The 21357-nt window shown below is 39.6% G+C and overlaps 1 protein-coding gene across 1 annotated transcript in view; it reads left to right on the plus strand.

Moving 5' to 3' along the window:
- HECW2 (HECT, C2 and WW domain containing E3 ubiquitin protein ligase 2) overlaps positions 1-21357 on the plus strand; it is a 157169-nt gene that overhangs the window by 114520 nt on the left and 21292 nt on the right. Inside the window, 7 exon segments of the mRNA XM_071562577.1 lie at positions 388-573; positions 5001-5135; positions 9271-9373; positions 10385-10481; positions 14874-14957; positions 16666-16775; positions 20657-20777. Coding sequence (XP_071418678.1) covers positions 388-573; positions 5001-5135; positions 9271-9373; positions 10385-10481; positions 14874-14957; positions 16666-16775; positions 20657-20777 — 836 coding nt within the window.

Consider the following 21357-nt stretch of genomic DNA (forward strand, 5'->3'; position numbering starts at 1 on the left):
TGTAGTCTGTGGTATATATGACTCATTTTTCCAGAAATTGGAAACTATTTATGGATAAATAATTGCTTTTAGAGCAGTTTTAATGTTACAAGATTCTTCACAGCTCCAGGGATAAGTGTGGTAAATGCAATCTCCAATGTATTTCACACTCTGCTGAAGTGAGTCCGTTTTGTAATTTTGTGTATCTCAAGTGAAATAAGAAACATTAGACACTTATCCCAAAACCTCAGAAAGAGAACCCTTGTTTTTCACACTGTCGTGGTTTAGCTGGAGATAAAGTGTTAAGGTTTCACAGATGATTAGACGATTCATTTGCAGCGAAGGGTTGTCTTTTGTGCTAAGAACAGTGTTATCTTTTTGAAGCATTTCCTATTGTTTGTTTTGCAGAGTGCCTACCGCATGTTTACAAATAACACGTGTTTGAAGCACATGATCACCAAAGTCCGGCGGGACACCCACCATTTCGAGCGCTACCAGCATAACCGGGACTTGGTGGGCTTCCTCAACATGTTTGCCAACAAACAGCTGGAGCTGCCCAGGGGCTGGGAAATGAAACACGACCATCAGGGCAAGGTAACAGTGGAATGCCAAGTGGCTCTGGTGGTCATCAGTTCCTGAGATGAACTGGATGGTCTGGGGCTGATCACTCTATTGGTTATGTATTGGTTAACAGGAAAGATGTGGCATATAGTAGGTTTCATTAACAGGGATTAGGGATCTTAAATAGTTGCAAGTCTCACCACTTTATTTTTAAACAGGTATCCATTTTCAGTTTCTAAAAAAATATTTTAAAATCAAAGAACAGTCACTTTTATAGTAGCAGTGTAATTTTAATGTAACTTTAAGCTAGTGCATCCTCAGTATCTAGAATTTTATATTTTTTGCAGAAAATATGAGGGTTAAAATTAGACTGTGATTAGCATGTGAGCAAGTGATAAGGCTTATCAGTTCATGGGAGAAGTCCCTGGGACTATTGGCATATAAAGCTTCTTGGTTCTTACATTTATTACTCTTGGTACATTTAGCTGTGAGGGTCCATATAAATAATGATCTTGGTGCTTGGAAAGATTACAGATTCTAAACTGAACAGTAGAAGTAGTGCTTGAGGGTTGGGTTTTTTTGATTGTTTTTTTGTTTTGTTTGTCTTTTGGGGTTTTTTTAACTCTGGATAGCACTTTGTTTTTTCATTAGGCACACAACTGGGAATGTGCAATTACGCTAAAGTTGTTCTCTGCCTCACTGTTTACTGGTTTGAGTCATTCTTGTTCTGTTCAGTTCTTCAGAGGCCAGTTTTCTCCTGAAGATTACAGCAATTTTCAATTTTCTTTAATATGTGCTCCACAGAGAGAATTAGACCTTTGGATTTCTGGTGTGGCATTTTGTAACAGCAATGCTACCACAACATTAATCAGCAAGAGGAAGCACTGAATAAATTCTCACTGGGATTTCTTCACTTTGAATTAGGCTCAGCATTGCTCATTTTCATTATGTTGAATTGTCTTTGTCACGAGTACCACTTGTGGCTGGTAGAAAAGCCTATTCAGCACTCCAGAGAGATTATGGCCAATACACAGTGAGACCAGTGCTTGCTGAGACCAAACTGAAACTGGACCTGCCTTTATTAAAGCAGAAATGTAAAGGGAAGCAAGTAGAAATTAGCCATAGCGCAATATAGAATTATATTTCCTTTCTCTGACTACTCTTTCCTGCAGAGATGAGGTTTTCCTTTCTTTTTCAAGTATGTCACAGTGAGAGGCTTGAGGCTCTTGCTCCCAAGGTACGGTGATCACTCTGGCTATTGTGCTGTGCTGAGTAGTAGAGTGTTCACTTCCCAATGTCAGTGTGGTCCTGGTTGCTTGTCCTCTTTGCCTTCTAAGGTCAGGTAGGGACTGCCCACCTCTGAGCTCCCTTCAGAGCTGCACAGCACAGCCCAGTTGCTCACTCAGCAATACTCCTCTGTGTATTCCCTATAGGGGGTACCATCTGTTTGGCATGCAGCTATCCCTAAAAGTTCTGATGTGACTAGAATATAGTGTCTGATGGGAATCAGAGATGAACCATCATCACTCACTGACCACAGGGAGCAGAAGGCTATGGGAGAAGGTGGTAGCAGGATGCATTGTGCAGGCTAGACATGTCCCAAGGCTGAACTCAGTCTGCTGACTTCAAAATAGTGCCTTGCTGCATCCCTGTGCACACACAGAGGCATTGTACAGATAAGCATCCCAGTGCATTTCTGCAATATGTGTAAGCACATGTTCATAGTTTAAAGCCAGATGCAAGTGTGTATACTTTTTAATTAGATCTCTGCAGTATATGCAAATACATAAGAAGGTATTGGAGGATATTTTTGATTTTTCTTTCTACGGTTAAAGAATCCATAGTAATTGGTTATTGATGTCTTCAATAGGAAGATAAGGTATTATAGCAAGCTTTATAGACTTTAATGGGAAGGATAACTAGGGCAACTATATATTTAATGGGCTAAATATAGTTTTGGCTCTACTTCTCTTATGACAGTCTCTTCCAGCATTGTAGATTTATGGATTATAGCTAGGCAGGAGTTATGAGAGGAATTCTTCTGAAAGGAGACTGTGAGCCACACTGTACTTTGAGCTGTGTGCCAGTGTCCAAAAGCCTTGAAGCTCCAATGGTTATTTTCATTGAAGCTTCTAAGTGGTAATTTATGCTTTATTTTAAAGTAGGCTACTACGAGCTGGCCTGCAACCATTCATATTTAATAAGACACGACTGTCTTTAACTTCATGTTCAAATTGAGTTGTATATATAATTATAATGCTAAGGAACACTGGATGCAATACTAGAGTACTGCATTAACTCAAAGAACTGTGTAGTGCAACTCTAAGTGGTACCTCCTCCTATATCAAATCAGTACTTTTTTTTATAAGTGATTTTGCAGTGTGATATTGACTTAATGAAATTAACCTTTGTTTTGATGAAAGTTCTTCACTTATAAATGTACATAGACAGACTAGGCAGAATATTTGCTAGAAGTATATTTAAAAAAATCCCAAACTCTGTACCAACCACTTGCTAGTAAGGTAAATAAACCTGTCAATCAGGAGCAAAATTTTCAGAAAGACTGGGTATGTTCCAGCAGTCTCAGTCATTTTTGAGGCCCCAAACATAAATTTCATGATGCTTTTCATTCTGCATTCACACTGGTTTCATATTCTCTAATCTGTGTACTGGCACTGCAGGTGACATCATTGTTTGTCAAGGCAAAAAAGTCCTGTGTCATTCTCAAATGTTGCAATTAAAATTGCATTTATTGAACATGCTTCATAGTGTTTGAACTGTGAAAGCAGTTGGTTTCACTTGCATGTCTGTGACTGTGTCAGATGGTCAGAACAGAGTTCTTCCTTACTGCTTGGGTGATGTGATTCCTTGCTTGTAGGCACGTATTACAGGCCCAGATGACTGCTGTTAGGACTATAGGAGGCTTGCTGCTCTCTTCTGGAGCTTTTTTAGGGTTTTGCAGCTGCTTCTGCCTCCTTGGGAAACGGAAGTATGACCATTTTCTCCCACCACAATCCCTAATGGCATTTCATTGCTGTATAGCATGACACACTGTTTTGTCCAGCTACCTTCATGGTAGTGAGAACTGCATTTTCTCTGATCGGGCCATACCAAGCAGTTTGGAGCAATGATTTCATGAATATTGGAAGTTGGTGTTGCTGCCAGAAGAGTTGGTTTTGCTCTGCTCTCACCCCTGGTGAGCTGACTGAGGTTAGAGGAGCCATCAGGGAGAGGGACAAAGAGAGTAATTTTAGCCTGGACCAGCTCCCCAGATGGGTTCACTGCATGGCCACACAAACACTTGTGCCAGCAGAAGGCAGGAAGGGCACACACAAGGGATGAAACAAGTGGTCAGGAGGGGGGAAGATGAGAATCTTTCTTTTGCTGACACCACAGGACTAAATTGCTTGTGAAACTGTGGTTGAAGTACCTCACTAGTAGCCAAACACAGAAATGGCTCCTGTAGTCCCTGACCACCTCTCTGCTGGTCCAGATTCTTTGATTCCTCAAACCAGATGTCACTTTCCTGTAATTCTCGTGCTCAAAACAAGGATTTTTTTGCCACTTCCACATGTTTCTAGCATTCTGACTTGAAAACACAAAGTTTGTTGAAATAGAACAGTGCTGGTTTCCAAGTGCAACACTAACACTGCAAAAAGTTTAAATTTCAGGGCTTAAAAACCTTTTTGATTCAAATTGGACAGAATTGTAGGAGGTTTTAATTTTGCAGGCTACATGTTCCTGTGACCTCATTTTCAGCGAATGGTTGACTGGCCAATATGTGTGAATTGTCATCAACTGTCTGATTTAAATATTTTTGTTGCCATCATCTTACTGTCCTTGATTCACCTTTCCTTTTAGTTTTGAGGGGTCTTGGTTTTGTTTGGGGTGGTGCTTCAGGTTTTTTGTTTTTTCTTTTAAAAAGGTTTATAGAGTAGTTGTATCAGGAAGATGGCAAAAATGCTTGTTGGTCTGTAATCATAGTTCATTATGGGATGCAAGCATACATTTGACATATATATACCCAATTGTGTTTATAATTATATGGTAAATACTTCACAAAAGGGAATGCGTTTGCCACTTAATGACATCTTTTTAGATGCTTACAAGGAAATGAAAGGGAGAATACATCAGGATTACTTTTATTAAACGTTCAAGTCTTCTCTTCTTGACAGTCGTAATGAAGCTTCCTACTTCTGATGGTTGTCAGATGAGAATTTCAAAGGACTTTATAGACATGAATTAAGTAAAGCATTAAACAATTAATTGCTTCGAGTGAGATGGAAAACTGTTACCCTCCTACTGCTGAAGGGAGATGCAAACCCCAGTAACATAAGGAAGGTTTTCCAAAGCCTCATAAGAGCAAATGAAACCTAGATCCTGAGCAGGCATTAACTTCAGGCATAATGAAATTAAAAAAGGTATTGGCTATAAATTCTTTTCTCTTTCACCTTCTCCAGGCCTTCTTTGTTGACCACAATTCGCGCACCACAACGTTCATTGACCCCCGTCTGCCCCTGCAGAGCAGCAGGCCCACCAGTGCGTTAGTCCATCGGCAGCACCTGACCAGGCAGCGCAGCCACAGTGCTGGGGAGGTGAGTTGTGCCTGTGCCTTCCCTTTGGAAACCACCAGGTTTTTAAGATCATCCTCTTCCACAACGTTCCATTCCCACCTCCATGTTGTGAGGAGCATGATTCTTCTGTAAGTGCATAGTAGTCACCTGTAAAGACCTATTAGAATCATAGAATCATAGAATCGATTGGGTTGGAAAAGTCCAACCCTTGGTCCAACTCTAGTCCATTTACTAGATCATGGCACTCAGCACCACGTCCAATCTGCGTTTAAAAATCTCTAGGGATGGTGAATCCACCACCTCTCCGGGCAGCCCATTCCAATGCCTGATTACTCTCTCTGTAAAAAATTTTTTTCTGATATCCAACTTAAATTTCCCCTGGCAGAGCTTAAGCCCGTGCCCCCTTGTTCTATTGCTGAGTGCCTGGGAGAAGAGACCAGCCCCCACCTGGCTATAACTTCCCTTCAGGTAGTTCTAGACAGTGATGAGGTCACCTCTGAGCCTCCTCTTCTCCAGGCTAAACACCCCCAGCTCCCTCAGCCTCTCCCCACAGCACTTGTGCTCCAGTCCCTTCACCAGCCTTGTTGCTCTTCTCTGGACCCGCTCCAGCACCTCAATATCTTTTCTGAACTGAGGGGCCCAGAACTGAACACAATACTCAAGGTGTGGCCTCACCAACACAGAGTACAGAGGAAGGATCACTTCCCTGGTCCTGCTGGTCACGCTATTTTTGATACAGGACAGGATCCCATTGGCCTTCTTGGCCAGCTCGGCACACTGTTGACTCATGTTGAGCTTCCTGTCAATTAGTACTCCAAGGTCCCTTTCTGCCTGGCTGCTCTCCAGCCACTCTGTGCCCAGCCTGTAGCGCTGCAGGGGGTTGTTGTGGCCAAAGTGCAGGACCCGGCACTTGGCCTTGTTGAACTTCATCCCATTGGAATCAGCCCATCTCTCAAGTCTATCCAGATCCCTCTGCAGAGCCCTCCTGCCTTCCAGCAGGTCGACAGTCCCTCCCAACTTGGTGTCATCAGCAAATTTGCTGATGATGGACTCAATCCCCTCATCTAAATCATCAATAAAGATGTTAAACACGACTGGACCCAATACAGACCCCTGGGGAACACCACTGGTGACTGGCCGCCAGCTGGATGCAGCTCCGTTCACCAGCACTCTCTGGGCCCGACCCTCCAGCCAGCTCTTAATCCAGGAGAGGGTACACTTGTCCAGGCCATGGGCTACCAGCTTTTTCAGGAGTATATTATGGGAGACAGTGTCAAAGGCCTTGCTGAAGTCCAGATAGACCACATCCACAGCCTTCCCCTCATCCACCAGGAGGGTCACCTGATCATAGAAAGAGATCAGGTTGGTCAGACAGGACCTGCCCCTCCTAAACCCATGCTGGCTGGGTCTAATCCCTTGTCCACCCTGAAGGTGCTGTGTGATTGCACTCAGGATGAACTGCTCCATAACCCTGCCAGGCACGGAGGTCAGGCTGACAGGCCTGTAGTTGCCAGGGTCCTGCTTGCAGCCCTTTTTGTTTTATTTGCCAGTCACTCCTGCTTTTAAAATGTATGAATTCAGAGGAAAAATGTCAAACATGAGCTTCTCCTACTTTCAATTCGCAGTAACTCCATTTCACCACAGGAGAGCATCTGATTACAGATTACCAGCACCTGTATGCTGACAAAATATATATTGTTGTCTGGCGTGGTGTCTGCCAATTATGTTGATATATAACTCTGCAAATAAAAGGAGGGCAAAGATGTATGTGTGACTATACATCTAGTTGTGCAACTAAGTATAAAAAAAACTTACCACATACAGGCTTATCAGACTATTATATGCATTTGCATGTGTATTTCATCTCTGCTTTCCAATCCGAAATACATGGAAAACACTATTTTATAGGTATACCACTGTGGATCATTTTGTTTTCACTTCTTTTTACTTGTGACCTTGTGTATGTACAATGGCTTGGATTTCAGTTGTACTTTATTTAACCTCCATAGTGTTGGCTGTAAGCTGTCTTTTCAGGGGACGGGTATTCCATGCCAGGAATTAAAGATAATAAAATCCAGAATAACAAGAGGAATGCTCTGAGTTATACTTTTTATAGCTCAGTCTTGTGGCAGATTAAGTTCTGCCAGAAGTCTGTTTCAGAGCAGACATGAATGTTCCCTGCCACTTTCCTAACAAGGCTTCCACTGAGCTGCAGTGGGTTCCATACCCTCCTGTGGGAACAGGGTTTAGTCACCTCCCACCCCAACATCAGGTATATTTTACAAATGGTATTAAATAGCATTTTCCATCAATTTGGTGATGTCATATAGTAGACAAAGAAGCTGGAAGTGTCTTCATAGAGCTATTTAGATCTTCAGTAGGGTAAAGCAAGTATTTCTGTTGTGATTGATTTGTGACAGAGCAGAAATAATTTTTTTTCTTAACTTTATCCAGTATGTACTGAAATTATCTTTAAGCACTATTCAGTATCTCTGCACTTAAAACAGATATTTGTGCCAGCTATGCTGCTGAAGTTGTCAATGCTGCAGAATAAGTGTAGTTTATACTACGGAAAAGCGTCATATATAATAATATATACATAATGCTGATTACCTGTCAAATTTCCCACTCCATCTAAATACATGAAATTCCTTAAAATATGTTTCTACATGTAATTATAAAAGTGTTTCCTTGACATTGTTACAGTTCTAACTTGAATGGAAGTATAATTCCAGATAGAAATGTCAAACATATCAATCCAATACAGTATTCCCATTGTGGGATTAGTGATGTGATGATGTTCTTTTTATATGCATATGTATGAATCTGAACACCAGTTTTTCTTCTGTGTTTATGACTTAAGTATGGCATATTTGCATATTTTTCCTATTTTTAAACCATCACATAAAGGAAATGTACATTGTTGCAAAAGATGAATACTTAATGAAAAAAATTATCCAAATGCTTTCTTTGATTTGTCTTGCCATGAACTTTGATGTTTTGAAGCCAACGACCCAGTTTTTACAGAGAGATGCTCTAAAGCAAACATGAACCAGTGTAAGGAATGCCCTTTTAACTAAAGCCGAGCTGCAGTGTGAAGCTGGAGCTTATAATAATGACATTCCTTTTCCAGCACATTGCCTAACAGGAAATAATTTCTCATTTTTCTGAAAAAGCATTGTCAGAGAGCACAGAGGTCCTGGGAGATATCTCAGGACTTTTGCTTCTTCATGCTTTGAGAGACTGGATTTAAAAGCAACTTTTATATTTACATGATCTTTTGCAGTTAAATATTTCAGAGATCTTTGAAGCTTGGAAGTGTAGTTCAAATGCTATTACATGTAGGCAGATAAACTGAGAAGTAAATATAAAGGTCCAGCAGGATGAAAACTGCTTGACCAAATGTTTTATATAGATAAAATACCAAACACTGGCACTGTAGAAATGACTGAAACCTCATCACACAGTAAACGGCAGAAGTTGCTCTGACATCACAAATGCTTCTAACTTCAATTTTATACCATGGTTTTACCCTAAAAAATGTTTATATACAACATTTTTTAATCCCAGAAGGCAATTACAAAAAAATCATAATAGTTTTACTGAATGATTCTAGGAACCATATTTTACCAGTTTTGGATTTGTTTGCCTTGTCTAAATGTGAACTCACTTCTTTATCCTCCCACTTCAGCCACAAACGTGTTTTCACTTCAAGTTTAAGGAAACTTCATTCATGCACTGAGGTAACAGAGGTGCGAATGGAGGAGCAGAATTCGATGTTATAGAAGTGCTAACAAAGGAGCAGAATTTGATTTCCAGAACGTTTCACATGGATAAAGTTATCCATGAATTGCAAAAGACCCTCTGAAGGAATCCCAGTTTTAATTTTTTTGGTCTCTTTACAGAATGGGGCTATTTAAAAATAGCCATAAACTTTGCATCAGTTTTGATTCTTCTTAATAAATGGTCTCAGTATACTAAATAAAGTTTTACTAATAACTGTGATACATCACAGCTGCTTCCTGCTTCAGTGGTTACTGGGGATAACGAGGGAGCAAAGCCTTTATGTATGTGTTTGGTTTTAAGTTCTCGCTGTTATGTACCCGAGCCACATGCTGGTGCAGAGACACTCACTGTGGTATTTGCACACCTGCAGGTTGGGGAGGACTCTCGTCATTCAGGACCACCAGTTCTGCCCAGACCGTCCAGCACGTTCAATACAGTCAGCAGAGCTCAGTACCAGGATGTGGTTCCAGTGGGTACGTCACCACACGGCCTCTTTTCAGAGAGGTCCTCTGGGACTGTGGGTGTCACATAACTGTGCACTGCTGAGTTTGTCACTTGCTTGGGGTGGGTAGAAGGTACCATTTGTTGCAACTCTTCAATCCGTCAGCATTTCCCCCTTGTTCACTTGCAACCTTCAGGATGGAAAGTGTGCAGAACCAAATAGCTGATGTGTTCTACCTTCCCAGATCAGTTACTCTGTGTGCTGACAGGATGAATTGAAGCCAGTGAGACAAACTGGGTCCTAATTGGACTCCATGTATTCCCAGTGATTTTTGCTTTGTCTTTTTACAGCTTCTGAGCATCTATTTTGGCAGTATTCCAGAAAGTGTTAATCAGCTTGGAATTAGTCATTAGCTTAACTTCTGTTCTCAGTTACATACACACAAAGTTACTGACTTCTGTGCCACCACATAGAGAATTTAGCTTATTAAATCGAACAGCTGTCACATTGTGCTAAATCAAGATAAATTAATCCTATTGACTGTAACTGGCTCTTTGTACTGTGGCATGTTTACTTGAAAATCTCTGCTTATTTAAATCCCTCTCCTTGCCATGGACATGGTGTGCATGCTCTGCAGGCTCAGCCATTAGTGAGGATTTGATATGGGTGTTTCCAATGACTGTTTAATGTTTGAAGATAGATTTCAATGCAGTGAAAACCAAGGTTCCTGCAATTTTATGCTAGACATAAATATTCTGGTTTGACCTCAGCTAACACTGAGTGATAAAATATTACAGAAATTGTTAACAGAGTTGTAGCAGTTAACAGGGGAAAAGATATGTCCCAGTGAGATTTGGTTCATAATTAAGAAGTGTGTTCCTTAAATGACAGAATCAGTAGTCTTACATAAAAAAGTATTAACACAATACTGCTAAACTTAAAACTGTGAAATCTGCTGTCATTATTGTGCAAAACTCAGAAGGAATGACACCCTTTGTTTTGGTATCTCCTTGCTTCAGCACGATATTTTTGTTGTTTTCAGCTTACAATGACAAGATTGTTGCATTTTTGCGGCAGCCCAATATCTTTGAAATTCTACAAGAGCGTCAACCAGATCTTACCAGGAATCATTCACTCAGGTAAGCAAATCATTGAAGTTTGCTATTCCCATTTCAATACAAAATGCTAATTGCAATCATTTACTTTCATTAACATTAACAGTGCAACATAACAGATTCTAGACTTCTGGTGTATTACATAGTTACTTCTGTATTTCTATGTAATGCTGTGTAATAGGTTTTGGGAGAACAGAGGTAATGTGTTATTATCAAATAAAGATGCCTACAAGAAAATGTTTGGAACAACTGGCATAAGAGATTTGCTAATGTCTTCAAAATGTGTCAAGACAGCTGGATGGCATGGCAAATGTGCCCATTTGTTTGGCTCTGTGTACAGCTGGGGGCATGAGACAGAATGGCATTTGGTTTTGTTCATATCTTCTCAAAGCACATTTATAGAAAGGCTGTCCTGACCTAATGACACTGGAGGTAATCCTATATCAATCAGAATTTTTGGTGTCTCTCCAAAATTTCCAAAATGAGCATCTACGGGTTTTTGCATAGCCCTAGATCATCTGAGGAAGGATGGCTGATTGCTGTATAGTTGTTATAACTGCCTTGCATGTCTAGACTTGGAAGTGGAATCATTGACAGCTTGGATATTAGTGACCAGGACTTAAATGAATGTGTCAAATCTTCCTTTGACCCTAAATTTGAAAAGTGCTGTTTTGAGGGTGGCAGTCTGTCCTGTGCAGAGAGCTGCCAGTGCAGTTCCAAATGCTTGTGCATGCTCCTGGCATGGCAGACAGCACTGATTTTTGTTTTTTTTCCATTCTCAGTGTTACTTATTGATCCCTTTTCCTCCATGTCCTGTAAGTTCCAAAAATTCAGCAAACTGCCCTGTCTTGCAGTTTCCTAAAATGTTGTGTAAAAAGTTTTGTAATGCAGTTTCTAAGTTAAAGATTTATTTTACCCTCTAAAGAAACCCTGGCTGACCAACCCAAAATGACATACTAGTAGAGTACATGTTCTCTAGAAAATATAGAGAAAAGAAAAACAAAAATCTGTGGTTCTCAGCATATCAGAACAGTTCCTCTCTTGTACCCATATCACTATAGGCAATTTTGTCCCACCAGGCTTGTTTTGAAATGTGAACAAACTCATCCATTGGGAAATAGTATACAAACAGTTTTGGATTATTAGTAGTTTTATTATTGTTTTCCTTTCCCCAGGGTGCTTGGTTTCCTTTACTCTGATAGCAATCAGTATCTTTTTCTTTGTACATGTTGTGTTTTTCTAAGGAAATCAGAATTCAGATTGTTCACAAGACTTGTTGGTATTATCAAATTCTGCTTCTAATAGAACCTTGCTGATTACAGACTCGTAATTTCCCAGAAGCTGAGCCTTTCTCATTGTTACCTAAAATGGGAGAAAAGAACTTTCCAGCCAATATGGGTATAAATAAAAGAGAAAGCAGATCCTTTAATGAAATGCAACAAAATACATATTTGTGCACCCAGTATAGGGCTCTTACAAATTCACAACACTAATTAATTATCATATCTAATGGATACATCCAACCCAAAAATCATCTGCCTCCAGAACCTCCTCAGGACTGCCCCTTTGGAGCTTCTCCAGGGGTTTTAGGCCTTTTATCTTGCTTTGACTACAGGATATTTTCCAGGTGCATGTGTCCCAAACAAGATGTCCTTGCTAAAATCTTTTTCCTTGTAAAGAACGTTAAGCAGAATTTCAAGAATGTGGCACAAACCATGAGAGAGGGGTTTAGAAACTGTCCCCTGTTACCTGCAGTGTGAGAAACTGTACAGCTGTATTAAAATTTACAGATATTTAAAACTCGTAAGGTATCATCATGAAAAGATGGGTTTCAGATTAAAAATGGAAGATCAAGGGATAAAAGATACTCCTTTCTGTATCTCAACATATACTTGAGACTATATATCCTTTTGTAGGCTTTCTTTGTAAGGAGACTGAAAATGTGCGTGTTAACTGGCCTATTGCAGCAAAATGATTGAGGATTTTAATGAACATACTTTTATTTTACGTTAAATGGGATTGGTCAGAGAAGCCACTCTGTTGAACTGACTGATTCCATTCTAGTCTTAGTCTTTAGAGCTGGTATATTTTATTATACCTCTCCTATATTCTCCTACAGCTGATGGTTCAGTAACATTTCTAACCTCTTTATAAAGATCCCACCTTCATTTTTCCTAGTTAGTCTTTTAAGACCCTGATTTAGCAAGTTACTGGAATCCATTTCTGTTTGACACATTGTGAGACTAAACAACTACGTGGACATTGCCGTAACATTTGATGAATTAAAACCTAAGTGAAATACCCCATATTAATATTTTTAATATAGTGATTAGTACAACTCTCAGTAATATCTTCCTTTGATGACCTCAGTGCAATTGAAGTTGAATGATGATTATATAAAATATTAATAGTAGTGTTACTGTAATTGTTACATAAGTTAGGAGGAAAAATAATTTTTTGGCCTCTGAAAGAGGACAGATAATTTGAAAAGATCTCTTGATGTTTTCTGTCTAAAATAATTTCTCACCCCTAAGAAGAATGAAGAGATGAGAAGTGTCTATTAAAATATATAATGAAAGTATACTACATGTAGAAAATTGTTGTTGAGAGGTTTTATGGTGGGATGAGAACATTATACTTGTCATAGTTATTAGGCATGTAGCCAGGATCAAATCTTCTTGCAAGCCACTGCAGGTAAGACTGAGAGGCTGTTAAATAATGTAAAAGGCTTCAGGCAAAGGCACCTGTTACACACTAAACATAATTTATGTCTTAACAGAAGGTAAAGGGCATATATTAATAAAAATATCATTGAAATCACAACTCTCACTGGTAACCCCAGGACTGCATTCATTTGGAGGGCTGCGTATATTAGTTAACCCCAAAAAAAGGTCCTTCTGGTTCCAGGTGTTGCTGCCAACTAAATGCTAAGATATGTTTTGTAATCCATGGTTTATTCCTCAAACCTTGCCATTTGGGCACTGGTGTAAACTGGAGGAGGCTCTGGAAGTGTGCAGACATCCCTGCCCTGGGCACTCTGGTGCTGTGCTTGCAGGTGGGCAGCACGTGTTGGCCTTGGCTCAGTGCTGTGCTCATGGAACTGAGGGGCTTCCAGCCTGGCTGCTGGCTAAGCAGGTGCTTGGCTTTCAGTACCTCTCTTCATACACAAACAGTGAATTACATGGTCCTCCTGCAGACACAACTGCCATCCTGGCAAGCAAGGGCCGGGGAATCTGGGCTCAGTCTGGCTGTTTTCTCTTTTCGCCCTTAAATATGCTGTAAATGGAGTGCAAGTTACCAGGGATTGTGTGTTGGAGAACATCTTTATGCACCATAATTTCAGAGAGAGATGGCAAGAAATTTGGTTTGATTCTTTTGTTGAAAGTGCCCATGCATGAAACAGTGTGTTCCAGAAATTCACATTGCAGCTTGAACTGTGTGCAGCTGCCAGCAGCAGTGCTGATTGCTTGGAGTGTTTTGGACCTTCTTGTCACTGTTAGTAACAGGGTGGTGGGATAGACAGACCTCTGAGCTGAGCCAGTCCTGTAGTTCTTATGGAGAGTTCTTTACTTTTCTTTTTGTTGAGAGGTTTTCTCCTTTGGGATAGGTTTTACTGCATGGGTTCATTTCTTGTTTTCTTTTCCTTCAGAACAGTAAAGCCAAATGAGAATTTATCTCTACTATACCATGACATGCCTTGTACTAAGAGAGAAAATAGGAGGATGTACTTGCATTTCAGAATGGACGAAGAAGCTCTGCAGAGAAAAACGGGAATCAACCAAGGAATTATATTTAATATAGATCCTAAAATTCTGTATGTTACCATGCTCAGAACTTTGGATGCCTAGGTTCTACAATAGTGAGAAAACTGGGTCTGGGAGGAAGAATATGTGCTTGAGTGAGAGAGAAGGGAGAAATACAGGGTTTTTTTCTGAAAGATCTCTTAAATGCAGTGTGGTACAAAACCCGGGCTACAGGTATGTGCTGTAATGTATGGCTTGCATTTGTACAAAGGTTCAGAAGAGACAGGGCCTCTTCAAACAGTTCACTTCCACAATAGAAATGTCCTCCCACAGGGCTCTGCTTTCTACTTTGAATTCAGAGACATGGCTAGTGTGAACCTGAAGGATTGATTTCTCTTTTTTTTTTTTTTACCGGTTGGATGACTGTACTACCTGAATCAGCATGAGCATTGAAGAGATGAGGGCAACAGGAGAATTGTTCCTCTGAACAAATTAGCTTTTTTGGTTGTAATGTTTTACTGCTCACATGGACATAGTGTGGCAGGGAAAAAAATTAGGGAAAAGCATAACCCAGAGGTTTCTGATATACTCTGTACTTTTTCTTCTTGCTGTGGTGTACATTGCTGCCTTATTTGCAAACAGTATTTTAGAAGCCCTTTTTTTGCTTACACAGGGAGAAGATCCAGTTCATCCGGACGGAGGGAACACCTGGGTTGGTGCGTTTATCCAGCGATGCAGACCTTGTCATGTTGCTCAGGTAGGCACTGCTGCTTTCGATGCATGTGTGGGACATGCTGTGGCAGCTGCTGAGCAGCCTCTCAATAAGCAGTGTGTGCTGATGCAGTGACCCAGTCATTTCCCCTTCAGTCCTTGGACTTGCAGCTGGGAGAGCTGCAGCTCAAGGGTCAGATTTTATTTTCATCATATTCAATATCTTGATGGTGTTTGGAGATGACACTTTTTCATAGGAATGATGGAAAGTGCTGTCCTGTGTGAAGAAAGACAAGTGCAAGAGCACTGTGCTTGTGATTTGTATGAGTTTGCCTGGTCTACCTTTTATTGTCTTGTTGCATCCAGCTCTGATGCTTAGAGTGGTACAGTAGGTACGGTTTTTCAAGGATGTGCCTTCTACAACTTTTAGAATGTATCTGTTTCATTCTGTGCTTTGGGAAGTCCCTATTTGTAAAGGTACATACTTGAGATGTGTTTTTATTTCTTAATGTCTTGCTTGCCCTTCACTGTGCTGTCAAGCATTGTCCCCTTTAAGTCAAGAAATGGGAAGGTGCTTCTTTACTATTTTTCATTTAAGATACTAACTCAAAAAAACAGACCAATCTTTTGCTAGATTTAAACCCTTGTATCTTGATGTTGTATTCCCATCCATTCCATTAAAAAAATCCATCGGTACCTTTAAAATTGAATCTAGTGAAATAGGATTGGCATTAGTAGTTTTATTTTGAGGTCAGGTTGCATAATCGTAATCCTTCCTGGCATCTAAATCTCCAATTTAATTACAGCTATTAAAAAAAAAATTCATTTTAAAGCAATGCCTGAGCTTTTTTAAAACACAAATACTGTTTCTTAAAAAACTTTAGGACTTTTATTTCTGTGTAACTTGGAGGAAAATAACACATGGTCATGAATGTAAAAAGAACTTCCAGAACACACCCATTAAAAAAAAATCATGCAAAAAAATTTACAGATATTTGTTTGGTGGACAGACTCGGTAAGAAACATTTTTTATTTGAACATTTTTTTCATTAGTTGAGTTAGATAGTAAAAGGCTGGCTTGTGATTCCTTCCATAGCTCAATTTTTGAAAACAAAAATTTTTACATATTAACAGCTTGTTCTTACCTATGTTGTGTTTAACATTCAACATACCCTTTGATACCAGATCTGTTCTCATATTAGATATTTTGTCCCTTTTTGGATTTGCTTGTGCCAAATCTTGGGAAAGACTGAAATTTTAATATACATACACAGATGTAGTGATTAGGCTGAAAAATGTATAATTTTTTTTCTCTTTAAATGTTGTGTAGCAATAATAGGTGAAGCATGAAATAACAAGTGGAACAGGCTGGATGTGCTGCCTGTTTCAGCAACAGTGTTAGATTTAAGACAAAATGAAGAAATAACTTATGCTACCAAGCTTGCCATTCAATATGCTCAACAAATTCAGATGTCATTCTTAATCCTGGAGGCTTAGAATGTTTGTTTCTGTTCCTGCTTTTTGTGCAATATTGCAGGTATTTTTTCCAGGAAAGCACGACTAAGGTAATTACTGCTATCCAGTACATTCAAAATCTGATCGAGGGAATGGCAATAAAATATTCTGTAGCACTCTACGTGTGCTTAGTGGAAATAAGGGAGTGACTGCCAAAGAAAGCAGATTATTAACTACAAAGTGAAACCCACCATTTATTCAAATAAACATGTTCTTTCTTATTTGTTCCTTTTGACCAGCTTGTTTGAGGAGGAGATAATGTCATATGTGCCGCCACATGCCTTACTTCATCCGAGTTATTGCCAGTCCCCAAGAGGCTCACCGGTGTCTTCGCCTCAGAACTCTCCAGGTGAGTTGCTCAGGCAAAGCTTCTGCAGGGGCTCTGTGAAAACATTTCTTATCCATGATAAGACCAGTTCCAGTTCAGCAAAATCAGTAGCATGCTCCTGCTGCCTTCCCAGAAGATAGAGGACAAAAACAATAGAAAAACTGTTTTACTGTACCTTTTTATTTCCTTTACAAGTTGAAATTCATGGCAACCTAAAGCCAAAAACATACTGTTTGAAAACTATAACCTATTTCCCCTTGCAGTTCCCAGCTTTTGGGTGGATAAGGTTACATGAGCTGAGTGGGCAGTGAGCTTGTCACTGCAGTGTCCCAGTGAGGATGGTATCTCTTAAGACAGTGCAGTAGAGCTAGTTCCCTAATCTGGCTATGCTGCATGTCATGTCTTTTCACCTTTCTGAAGATCCAAGTTCTGTGGCTTCAGCAACAACAAAGTTTTAGTCCTATTTTCAAGCAAAGTCAACAAGTATGATTGCATTTGACTCTCAAACTTGAACCTTTGCCTTGGGCTCACAAGATGCTTTGTTGAGTATATTAGAAGTTCAGTGGTTGTGATTTTGTTCTGACTTGTAAAACATGCAAACTTGTTTTTCACTGGTGTGAAACAACTGTGACTGCTTGTGCCAGCATCCTGATGCCTGGAAAATTAAGAGCATGGATCTAATAACTGTACATTAAAATGGTGGTGTTAATGGGGCTGTGGGGCAATGAGTAACAATTTCATGTAAAGCTGGATTGTTATCCCTTAATATGAGCTCAAAAGATGGCATATTGCAGCTGTCTTAAAATTCATGTCAGGGTGGAATGAAGTTGATATTTCAGAAATTAACTAATAAGTTGCAGATCAGAACTAAATTACTGCAAATATGACAAGTTCCATTTGAAGGCCAAGTAGAACAATTTCAGGTTTATAGACGTTGCTGTTCTTAGTTTTCTCAAGAAGATAAACATCAAATAAAACAAAATCACTGCAGTAAATCAGAACTTGCATAAGGGGATTTCTGCAAATTTGAGAACGGAAGTGTAGATAAATAGAGAACATTTAGGATGTAAGCAACACTTGATAGTTCCAAACAATAGGAAATTTTTATCAGAAAAAGTACTGTGATTTTTATGGGCATTTCCCAGTCCACAATAATAAAATGCTTTGCCTTTTCAAGTAACAAGATTAAATGCAGTCCTAAACATGTCCTGAGTGGTAGCTTTTTCTGCTGCTGGACATAGCACCTCTGTAAGATCTGTTTGAAGAAAATACCTGAAGACCTTAAAGATCTTATGGCCTTCTGCAAAGCAGTGAAATACAATATTCACATGGATTGGTATTTTCATAACATATATGTTGAGGTATAACTCTTTCCCTTTACTTAAAAGAAAGGAAGAATTAAATCTGCATATATACATCTTATTTCTAACAGCAAATCTGGAAGTCTTTTATGAGTAAAACCAGTTTTGGCTTCCAGAGTTATAATTCCTTCATTCCTGGTACATGCTCTGAAGCACGCCAGGCAGGGCTTCATTCCAACACAGTAATTTCAAAATACTTTCAGTCTTTAACATGTGATATTCTCATCTACCCAAAGCAGCAGCAGATAATAAAGGATGATCAGTGATGGTTTTAGTCTTATTCTCCTTAAAATTGTACTCTCTATTCTGGTTCATAGAAAAATATAGAGAGACCATTGAATCTCCCTGTCAGTCTGCAAGTATGTACATTTGTGTTGGCGTATAAATGACTTTCTTGATGGGAAATTGTAAATAGCCTGTGGTTTCTATGCAGGCTCTGTTTTCTCTCGTCAGCCAAACTGGCTGTGCTGCCCTGCACGAGGTTGCGTGTTAAGGATCCATTGTTCAGATCAGCCACAGTCACTTGCACTTTGTCTTTTGGGAAAGATGAATAGTCATGAAACTACTCTTTATATCTGCTTTAGAATATAAACTCTCTGAAAATCAAATACGATTGTCACATCACTGGTGTTTTTTAGCTCTTCCATTAACATCTTTTGTTCCCAAGGCAGAAGAAATCACTATAATTGCCCAGGAATTTCTTGGCATATGCATCTGATTTGCAGTGAGGACTTGTTATGTGCTGACAGAATATTGTGATGCTGATTTCTGAACCATGAAGTAATGTGCTATCAGATTCATGTTTTGTGGTAGCCTTCAGAAAAACCCAACTTCCTTCAGGAGTTTAGATTACAGTATATTATTGTTGCTTTTTTTGTGTGACTACATTTTTGTACCTACTTTTACCCAAAGCAAAATAAACAAAGAGAGGGCAAATGGCCAGTAATTAAAAGGCTGTTTACAGTTTCAAGTTTCTGTGTTTTCAGGAGAATTCAGCTGAGTGTACCACTAGAAGCTATTAGTGCTCTCAGTAAAAGAGGAAAACCACTACAGGTGAATCAAAGACCATTATTTGTTTTTACAGAGGGGTCCTTCATGTTCCCTTTGGAGCCCTGTAGACTCCCTGATACGTTCTATTCCTCCCACACATCACTCTAAGCCTGGAACTAGAACCAAGTGTCTTTCTGGTCAGACAGGTCTTTGAAAGACCTGTTAAATGGCATTCAGTGTTGAGTGATGTCAGGTGTTGTCTGATCTCTGCACAGACCCAACCTCTGCAGCTTCTCCAGCAGCCACTTCCGCAGGATGTGCTGTCACCTGTTCCACCAGAGCCGTGTGCTCTGTGGCTGAGAGAGCTGCTCTCTACCCACAGCCTGAACAGGCAAAGGTTCTCTCTCTTTTATCACCTGCCACATGACCTTTCATGCCCTCGCTCATAGCAGCAATAAATGTTTCTGTGTTGGCTTAGTTTGATGCTGAGAGCCAAAAGTAAACTCAAGTAAAGGCACCGACTTAGCCAGTTAAAAGACAGAACTCTACATACAAGGGCTTGCAAACTCTTCATTTGTGCTTTCACTGCATTACAGGCATGTTAGGTGAAATGAGTAGTTGGCAACTTATGTATTGTGTAGGGCATGAAAAATTTTAAATGTCCTCTGAATTCTTTTGGGGCGGATATCTACACAGGCATGTAGAGAAGGAATTTGCCTGCCTGTTTGGCACACTGTCTTGCAGGCAAATCTGTGGAAGTAATTTATTCAGGGAGGCATTGGAAGTCCTAATGATTGTCATATTCAGGATAGATCAGACTAAACACCTAATTTGTATGTACTAGACTTGTACATGCAGGTGTGGGGTATGCTTTTTTTTGCTGTACAGATCTCACCTATCTCTACTTTTAAGAAATTGATTCTCAAAAATAGTTTTTCAAAATCAAATTCTTTTAGATGACCATCATGTATGTTTCTGCAGCCATAGGTGAGAAGTTCCACAAACTTAAATTTGGTAGTCTTTCCATTTTTCCAGTATTTTTCTTCCTTATACTTCCCCAGGGAAAAACTTTTACTAGGGAATTTCCAAAATGTTTTCCTTCTTCATCTTGATGTACTCAATGGGGGCACAACAGTCTCATCTGTTTATGTTTCATTTCAGAGTTGTTGTTTTCCCTGATAATATTAAAACCAGACCAGAGCAGAACATTTATTGCATGAACTATTACAGAGGTTAGATATAAAGTGCACTTGAAAAACAAAAAGTAAAGTCTTTCTAGTTGATTATGCTGGGTTTTTAATCAATCTTTTGCATTGGCATGAATTTGCTCTTTTAAGATTGACTTTCCAAAGATGATACTATTGGAAATGAGCAACCAACAAGTCTAGGATGCAGAGCAGATTTGAAGATATGCAACTTTTACTGTTTATAAAGGTGACTAAACCAAACACATGCCATGCCTTTTGCTATTAAGGAGTCTTTTCAGTAGCAGATGGGACATTCATCAGTCCATGTCTCTACTGCTCATTCTTTGCTCATTGTTTCCTGCAGGTACTCAGCGTGCCAATGCCCGAGCTCCAGCTCCTTACAAAAGAGATTTTGAAGCCAAGCTGAGGAACTTTTACAGGAAGTTGGAGACTAAAGGATATGGACAAGGCCCAGGGAAATTGAAGTATGTTGAAGCATCTCATGATACTGGATTTGTTTCTCAGGCAGCTTGCCTTGCCCTGCACATCTATGAGCTTCTTCGCATTAGAAGGAATGCAGATGTTATGGTTACCCATGCACTTTTGGAAATATAAAGCCTGTAATAAAAGACTTAATACCAGCATGTGATTCATAGCAGAGGATACAGCAAGTTCTGAGCATTTCTGTGTTTCCTCCAACTACATTTTGGTACAAACAATATTACCAATACAGGGCCAAAAAAGAGCTTTGGGCAGAGGCATGCAGAACAGGAGGCATCTGAATTCTTCCATTGTAGCAACTGCTATGATATAAACAGTTACATTTTCTCATGAATTTTTCCACTGAAGAAGTTAGATAGGCTTACCTTTTGTACATTGTCTGTATTGATACCACAGTCCTCTTTAGTAAAGAGGATTCATATGATTAAATGTTATTAAAGTCTAAGGATTGCATTAAAAAATTGCTAATGTTTTTATTTTAGCACTCTGAATTCTAGAGTGCTTGGAGTGAGGTCTTCCCACCTTTACTTATTTGGTAGTCATGTTAAGGATTGTTCTCACAAG

The sequence above is a fragment of the Pithys albifrons genome, chromosome 8 (assembly GCF_047495875.1).
Source record: "Pithys albifrons albifrons isolate INPA30051 chromosome 8, PitAlb_v1, whole genome shotgun sequence".
Lineage (NCBI taxonomy): Eukaryota > Metazoa > Chordata > Aves > Passeriformes > Thamnophilidae > Pithys > Pithys albifrons.